The 8,906-nt window shown below is 47.6% G+C and overlaps 1 protein-coding gene across 1 annotated transcript; it reads right to left on the reverse strand.

Annotated features, from left to right (window-relative positions):
* Positions 1 to 302: 302 nt before the first annotated feature.
* CARTPT (CART prepropeptide) lies at positions 303 to 2,265 on the reverse strand. The gene is made up of 3 exons (XM_030237173.2): positions 2,122 to 2,265; positions 1,960 to 2,043; positions 303 to 1,310 (listed from the first exon to the last, which is right to left on the reverse strand). The coding sequence occupies exons 1-3, from the start codon at positions 2,263 to 2,265 to the stop codon at positions 1,203 to 1,205; spliced, it is 336 nt and encodes a 111-aa protein (XP_030093033.1). The 3' UTR covers positions 303 to 1,202.
* Positions 2,266 to 8,906: the final 6,641 nt, after the last annotated feature.

Genomic DNA, 8,906 nt, shown 5'->3' on the forward strand with positions numbered 1-8,906 from the left:
CCAGACAAGTCACTGCAGCTGTGTTTTTATTCCCATACACACTGTCCTCTCCCAAAGAAAAACCTGAGGTCCTAAGCCTCTGTATTTGTCAGAGTCCCCCTGGGTGCCTGTGGGGAGGGAGAAGATGTCAGCTGAGCAGCACCAGAACACATGAACCTTGATTTCTAGTCCTGTCCTGACCTGGCTGATAGCCCGGCTAAAAAACGCAGTAACACTTGCAGTAGTTTTGGAGATACCCATAGCCTCTTCCTGTGAGTGCCAGGGATTCCCATGTGTGAACTAAAACACCCAAAACACTGTCATCTGAACACTGACTTTATTCATAGAGAGAAACAAAGAATTAAAACATAATATGAGTTTGCTGAAATACACAGTGTACCTGTGGAGGACAGACATATTTATATACATCAGTTCATTGTAGAAACATGAGTAGGATATCCCCAGGTAGTTTGCAACGAATCCAGACAGCTTTCTCTCCGTGGTGGCCCTGGTAAAGCGACAGATATCCCCCCAGCCCCACCCCAGCCATGCTAGTGCCAGACCCCCTGCCCACCATCAGTGTCTCATGCCGGACTTTCTACAGCACTGGTGAGCACAGCTGGATTTGGCCTGAGGCCAGCGGTGCGGGAGAATCCCACAGAGGGCTGCAGGCTGCTTGCTCTGGGGTGTCCCGAACTGGGTCCTCTCCGTGGGAAGGCAAGAGAGACGGGGCCAGAGTGCTTTGGACACACCCGCATCCCGCCTGCCACCGCTACCCCCAGCCACCTCAGGGGAGTGCCCTGGCCCCGGCTCCTCCAGCCGGCAGTGGGTGGATGTTTTCCACCTGAGGAAGGAGCCGAACAGCCCCGGGCACGGCACGGGGCCAGTACGGCTTCCCGGCACGGCTTGGCACTACTCGGGTCTGTACTGGGACGGCACTGCAGTTCCCGGGACCGGCACCTCTACTCCCAAGGCACGGCCCGGGATTTTCCTGGACAGACAAAAACAAGCGGGGGAGGAGGGGAGGGGAGGACGGGGTGGGGCGGGGGAGAGAAAGAAATCAGCTCCACGGATGTCGGATGTCACGGACAGCGTTACACGGGCGACGCGGGGACTTCTCGCCGCGTTTCTCGGGCAGAGGAGCTGCGGGAAGTCGCCGGCACGTCGGGGCGGCCAGACGTCTGTGCCTGCGCTCCCGGCGGCTTGTCCCGGGACGCCTCTGCTTACAGGCACTTAAGGAGGAAGGAATTGCACGACGTCCCCCGGGGACAGTCGCAGAGCTTCCCAATGCGAGCCCCCTTCCTCACGGCGCACTGCTCCCCGGCGTCGCACTGCGTGCAGCGGACGGTGGTGAGTGGGACCGCCACCAGCAGCCGCCCAGTTCTGTCCCGTCCCATCGCGTTCCGTGCCGTCTAGCCTAGTCCCATTCTCTCGCGTGTTGTCCCGTCCCGTCTAGACCAAGTCCCTTCCTTTCCCTTCCTTTCCCTTCCTTTCCCTTCCTTTCCCTTCCTTTCCCTTCCTTTCCCTTCCTTTCCCTTCCTTTCCCTTCCTTTCCCTTCCTTTCCCTTCCTTTCCCTTCCTTTCCCTTCCTTTCCCTTCCTTTCCCTTCCCTTCCCTTCCCTTCCCTTCCCTTCCCTTCCCTTCCCTTCCCTTCCCTTCCCTTCCCTTCCCTTCCCTTCCCTTCCCTTCCCTTCCCTTCCCTTCCCTTCCCTTCCCTTCCCTTCCCTTCCCTTCCCTTCCCTTCCCTTCCCTTCCCTTCCCTTCCCTTCCCTTCCCTTCCCTTCCCTTCCCTTCCCTTCCCTTCCCTTCCCTTCCCTTCCCTTCCCTTCCCTTCCCTTCCCTTCCCTTCCCTTCCCTTCCCTTCCCTTCCCTTCCCTTCCCTTCCCTTCCCTTCCCGGTTCTGTTCTACCCCCTTCCCCTTCCCCTTCCTTTTTATTGCCTTCCCGGTCCCGTCCCGACCCGTCCCGCCGGGACACCTACCATGGGCACCTGCCCGAACTTCTTCTCGTAGTGCGGTCCCCTCTTGCTCTTGAGCTTCTCCAGCACCTCCTGCAGCGCCTCGATCTGCCGAGAGACCACAGAGCCGCGTCAGACCGCGCCCGCCCGCCGGCGCCCCCCGCCCGTTCCCGGCCCCCGCCGCACCAGCTCCTTCTCCCGGGAGGCGCCGCCGCCGCCGGGCGGTCCCAGGTCTCGGGCGCGGCGCGGCGGGGTCGATCCGTGCCCGCGAGCGCTCAGCAGCAGCGCGGCCGCCACGGCGCACAGCGCCAGCGCCCGGCAGCTCTCCATGGTGCTGCCGCCCCGCCGCCGCCGCCACCGCCTTTATAGCGCCGTGCCCGCCCCGCCGTGCGTCAGCGCCCACCGCCGCCGCGCCCCGAGTGTCGGCATGGCACGGCTGGGCTCCGCGCCCCCACCTTCCTTCGCCCCGGGCGGCGCCCCAAGGCGCCCGCCGTCCTTGGCCCTCGGGCCAAACAGCGGATCCATCTCTGAGGGTGGCCGAGGAGAAGGCGGCTAAGCCCAGCCGCATCCTGCCCGCGCTCCCTGTGCTCATCCACAGTCGAGGCCTGTGAGCAGAGTGGGAAACTGTTCCCTCGCCCGTGGGGCTGGGATGGTTGAGGGAGAGGGTGGACACACAGAGATGAAAGTGGAAGTTGGGCTTGCAGACTAGGGAGACTAGGCTTGGAAGTCAACAGAGGGATCTGACAGGAGGGAGGGTAAGTTCCCCTTGGGCTAAGGAAAAACACGATATGCTAGAAGGAAGGAAGAGCCATGTGGGAGGATTAGCCTAAAGGAGTGGGGAGATTGGGGGCGGGGGGGTGGTAGATAGTGGTGATGAGCAACAAGCTGATGAGAACGTGAATGTTTGAATAAGAACAGATGGGAACGAAGAGTGTGGGGAGGCTTAGGGCTGCTGAAAGCAAGGTAAGAAGCAGCATCAAAAGGCCCAGGATAAAAGTAACTGCTAATATATGAATCAGAACTGGGAATGGTGCTTGAGGTCAAATATCATACCAGGTTCTTAGGGAGCATTATACACCCTGTGTGTGGAATGAGGCCACCTCCGTTATGGGAAAGAAAATGCAGTTGCCAAAAGGAGACCTAGCATCAGTAAACACATGTCATTCAGACCTTCCCACTAACATTTGGTTCTACCAGCCCAGTAGCCTATTCATGGGAGTATTTTCTTTTTAGTGAGACTATTCCCACGAATATTCTCTCTAAAAAGATCCTTGGCAGGTCCAAACTGCCCAGCCTTCATCGCCATGGTAGTGGCAGGGGCAGCTCTTCCCATTAAGAAAAGCAGTGTTATGCCAAGCAGAGCATACAAGATGAAGGACAGTCAGTGCTCAGCCTTTCTCCAGCCTCCTCTGGACCAAGGCTGGGGTAAAACAGAGTCACTGAGCAGCAGTTTGCTGGGATGACACATTTGGCCATCTGGTTGCTGGGACAAGCAGGCAACTAGTTGGGTCTGCCTGTGAGGTTTCACTTCAAGCTCACGGCTCTGAAGTGAGCCCAGTTCCTGCCTGCAAGTCAACAGCAGCAGGAACTGGGCTGTTTCTCCTTAGGTGAAGGGAGGATCATTTGGAGAAGGAGGAAACTGGAAAACTGTGTTAACAAAACTCTCCCAGCTTGTTAATAAACTCTTAGCAGCTGGTCACTTGTAGGGAAGGTAGGAAGGGGAGTTAGGAACAGCTTGAAAAGGCAATGCAATGTGAGCACAGACACAAGTTTGTTTAAAGAAAAATTAAACAGGTCCAGGCATGTATTTTTCCAAGCAGACAGGCATTTTTTCAAGGGAGCAAAAGGAGTGTGGTTCAACAAGTAATTTTCAGCAGCAGCATTTTGTTTGAGGTTCTGATCTCTCTATCACGTTGCTTGCCTCCAGTGCTGCATGTTCACCTCTTGGTGTTTCCTCCTCCCACACACTCTTATTGATCATCACATCCAGCAAAGGTCTCATTTGTAATTGCTGGTCAGAAATCCTCTGTCTGTCTGCGTGGATCCTCCAGTTTCATTTAGCCACAGGGAAGGTTAAGATTTCTGATGTCAGGCTGGTGGTAAACCACTCATAGCAAAGTCCAGGCTTTGTTCCCAGGTCGGAGCAAAACCACAACCACATGCAATAATGAAAATGATGGGTATGCCAAAACAAAGTTTCTTAGAATAGAGAAATAACCCAGGCTATGAAAAATGCAACACTTCATACAGAGAGGCAGATATATGGCCTATTCAACTTTAAAAGCAGCATCTGTGAAGCCTGACCAAAAATTCAAACCATATTTTATAGTATGAGGATTACTCATGCAGTGTTGAACACATCAGAGATGCTCGGAAAACATCACTGTTTTCTTTCCAACTTACACTTCTAGTAAAAAGCTGAATTTAATGTTAGCTACTCCAGTAAAATTATTGTTGATTGTGGAGGCAATTACAAATTTCTGTTTCTAAAAGTTGTTTTGTCTGTCTGGCTACAGACACCCACAGAACTGTACAAGTTTCAGTGCCTGTTACTGTCTGTATCACACTGTCTCTGCAGACATCACTCTCCCTTGTTCCCCATTCAGCCATTTTTGTACACTTGGTCTCCAGCACTAGGGGATAAAAAATCAGGATAGCTGAATATTAAATAAGAGTATCAGAGGCTACCAGAGTGTCAGAGAAAAGGGTCAAGATACAAAACCAGAAAGTCACTGTTTAAAATTACAAAAAGGCAGGTACTTTTCAACAGCATCAGTAACCAGTCATAAGATAGCTGGCTATGGAATGAGGGGAGCCTGTGGCGCTTAGCTCTGGAAACATGAAACGTGATCAGACCTTAGGGATGGACAGCTCTATTATACCAAAGTACTAACCCAAGTTTCTCAAAGCTTACTTTCTCCATGTAAATGTTATTGCACACAAAGTACAAACAGAACACTACCAATCTGCATTAGCATTTGTACCTCAAATGGATAATTTTGAAAGTCACTCATGCTTTTCATAATCACACTCTTCCATCATGATCAATTAATTAAGTGTACTTCTAAAACTGGGAAAATAATGGAGGTTTATGTTGATGCTGGTGAACAGTTCTAAGGCATTTATGTGTGTTCTAGTTTTGGCTTGGCATAGACATAGAGTTGGACATATTTTAGGACTACTAGACTGTAGAGATTAGTGTCAAGTATTTGAACAAGTGTTCTATTGAATCAGAGACACAAAAATGGACATCTGGCTTTAAGTGGATGCTTTAAGGCTTTGCAGAAAAGCAGCAGGCTTTTGTAACTGCCTTGTTAAATTGCCCTAATTTATAAACCATAGTTAAAAAAATAATATACCATAATTGGTTTTCTGAATCAAGACTTTTTTTTTACTGAAGCCTTGAACAGTGAGAAAAATCTAAGATAAATCAGAGTTACTGTTGAAGTAATAAGAGTCCAGAGGCATACTTGAAAGACATCTATTTCAGCAGGACATAGCAATTCATCTTGATGACTAATAGATTGGAAAAAAGCCACTTAAATAAAAGATGGGTTCTCAGAACAACATTACATTTACCAATGCCCACACAAATAGTGAAGCTACAAACTCCCCAATAAACTAACCCCACATGGGTGGGAGAGCAGTGGGAACAGGTCCCCAGTGGCTTCTCCATTTCTGCAGGCAGAGCTATCACAGAGGCTGTGCACTATCCACATCTCATTTCAGCCCTGGAAGCAGGCCTGTAATGATTGTGTTCCAGAGGCTTTACCTTGATGTTTGTTGAACAAACTACCATTTTGACTGAAGACAAAACTGTAGCTCCCAGACTCCCAGCACCTTCCTAGCTGCCGAGAAAATAAAAAGGAAAATGGCAATGGATACATTTTTACGAACCATCCTGAATTCACCACCTCAGCCCAGGTAACTTGAGAAGGAAACCCTTGTTACTGCAACAGTCTCTAGGGATGTGAAAAGAAGCTTAGCCCACCTCATTCATGGTTCCTCATTTCCTTCTGTAGAGGTGTTTGAAAACACCCTCAAGGTCACAGTATCAACTCTTTTAAACTCCTTGCAGTTAAGTGTTAATCTCTTAGACTGTATCTAACTATCACAGAGAAACAGAACTAGGTAACCTCTTGGTCTCCCCTCTTCTCAAGGGCTGGAGGGAGGCACATAGCTCAGAACAGCTGTGCCCAAGGCAAGACTAGATAGAAGCAAAGGTCCCCAGAAGTCTGGAGCACCTGGTGTGATGTTCTGGTCCACCACAGTTTGTATGCATAGCTATTTCCCTTGTTCCTCAACCCCATTTGAAAAATCAGTGTCATCCCAAGTACCACCCTCTCCAGTAAGGAAACAGATTAATGGTTGTGAGCTGCATCAATATACCACAGTGAAGAGGTTACATGTACCAGAGACAAGTAGAAGTCTTGAAATAGTCACCCACAGCTTTTACATTGCTTCTGCCATCACAAATATTATGCCCTTACAGAGGCAGCTGTATCTTTAATCTAGGTTTATTTAAAATTTCCTTTCACTCCAAAAGAAATCCTACTGGTAGCACAGTGCCAATGAAAGCTGAAAATTAGTGTTGTAATGGCATCCATGTTAAACCTAAAAAGGAGCTGCTACTGCAAAAGCATAAGAGTCCTGGTGGCAGACAAAATGTGAGAGCTCTGGGTGATTATTCTGAGACAGCATGAATAGATCTACCAACATTATCAAATGCAGTACAAGCATGGGGTCCACTTCCTCACTCCTGCTGACTCCACAGAAAACGATGTTTTTCAGTAAACGTCTGGGCAGCAAGAGACCATCTCAGCCATCAGAACACCATCACATAAAGAGGGGCACTGTGTGCAGCCACTGCCCCATGCAGAATGCAGCAAGGTAACATGCAAAAGCCTTTCCAAAATAGCTGTGTAGTGGAGGAGTGATAACCACCAGTGGCTCTCTGAACTGCTGTTCTGCACTGAAGATCCTGCTCGGTAGCAATTGCTAACCAGATCATGCTGATAGGATGCTAAACCTGTGATGATTAATTTCATTTGCTTAACACGTTTCCAAAGCTAAGTTTTATTAAGGCAGAACACTCCTATTTAATCAGATGATTTTTGACTTCACTTGCATACATATTCAGAGGAAGAGATTTTGACTAGAGTCTTTTCAGATGTAACAAGCAACCAGGAATTACCATTCTCAGAAGCATCTTTTTAAAGATATTTGCTTTCCAAACATACCTGTCACCTGTATTCCAGGATTATCTGTTACTGTCTCCAACTTGGCATGATTTAATTACTAGTGTAATAGAAACAATGTATTCAAAATAAAAATATTATTCAGAAGAGATGAGATTTCTTAGCAGAAACAGGCAGTAGTCCTCATGGCTTTGGAAGTGACAGGCAAAATTGACCACCATAATTAAGAACAGAAAGTCAAGTGCCAGAACTAATTATTCAACTGGAGTAGGAGAAAATACAGTGCATTTCTTCTAATTGAAAGCCACTAACAGCATTTCAGGGCCTGGAACTCTTTTTCTCCCTGCTTATATTTCATATCTATATTTATGTATTTTATAAATCTGTATTTAAAAGTATGGTGTTTTTAAATGCATTTCAGAAGCCTACTAACCATAAATAATTTCACTTTGCTTTCAGGATCAAGAAATCTTGGGTTTATGCCAGACATGTTCACAAATGTGTGTAGTGAGACAAGTGGCAAAAAGCACAGCTCTGTGCCTAATTGGCAGTACTTTAAACTATTATTCTCTGTTAAATATTTATTTAATATACTAAAAGTAAGCATGAGAATGCAGACCCACATAAGTAATCTTTCTAGTGGTGCAGAACACACCAGGCTTTGGATACATTTCACCTTGGTAAAAAGAGGAAAATTGCTCTTTTAGTGCAATTTTTGGCAAGTGTGCCAGAGACAACACAGCTCAACATATGCTAGGCTGTCTACAATGTCTGTAGCCGACATTGAAGATCCTAATTCCAAGGAATTATTTCATTTTCTTTTTTGCATCTGTCTGAGACGCAACTGGAAAGGCTGGGAGATAGCAGACCTTCCATCCTCCTCCTGGATCCAAGGAGAGCTCCTTTTCACACAAGCCTAGGAAGATTACAGCTAGTACCTTACCCTGGGTAAGATCACTCCTCTAAGCAGTCTTTCCTGTCCCCACAGGCCAGCACAGGAGAGGAACTCTATTCATGTACACTGGCTCTTCCTGCACTTGACTCTCAGTTAAGGATATTTCTGGCAAAGGCTATCCGGGCACCTGTAGAGCAAAGCTAGATAAACTGAAATCACCTCCCAGCTAGAACAATATGTAGTTTCTCCAAGGTGCAAGGTTTCTGAAGAGAACATACTAAATGACAGACACTGAGTTCTTGAAAAACTTTACACTCCAACAAGCTACCCTAAATAAATCAGAATAATCAGAAAGTACTCCAGCATCACAGAACTCCCCTAAGTCAGTGAATTTCAGGCTTCTGCTCTGAGCAAAGAATTGATCCTTGTGGACAGAACACTCTGTCTTTGTGAAACCAAAATTACCAGAAGGACCACATGCCAAGATGTTTAAACACTTTTGCAGCCAGTCTCTGTCCTCACACATGCTCTCAGCAACCTGCTGATTTCATAGATACCAGCACAAACCTCCCATCTCTTCCAGAAAACATTATGCATCCATCAGGTTCAATAGTTGTTTTGACTTCAGGGAACCACACAGAAAAGCAGTGCTTTTTGGATGAAAGCCAGAGACAGAATAAGATGATAACAAATGCATGAAATCTAAAATTTCATGCTGTGTTGAAATCCCTGGCTGTCCTTACAGCACTTCACTTTCACAAAAATTATTTATTAGCAAATGTGGGTTTTTCTTTGTTGGACTGCTAAAGTACTTTGCATTTATAGGAGACATACAAAAAAGAATATAAAGAATCACAAGAGCTGATAAGCACCAAATA

The sequence above is a fragment of the Serinus canaria genome, chromosome Z (genome assembly GCF_022539315.1).
Source record: "Serinus canaria isolate serCan28SL12 chromosome Z, serCan2020, whole genome shotgun sequence".
Lineage (NCBI taxonomy): Eukaryota > Metazoa > Chordata > Aves > Passeriformes > Fringillidae > Serinus > Serinus canaria.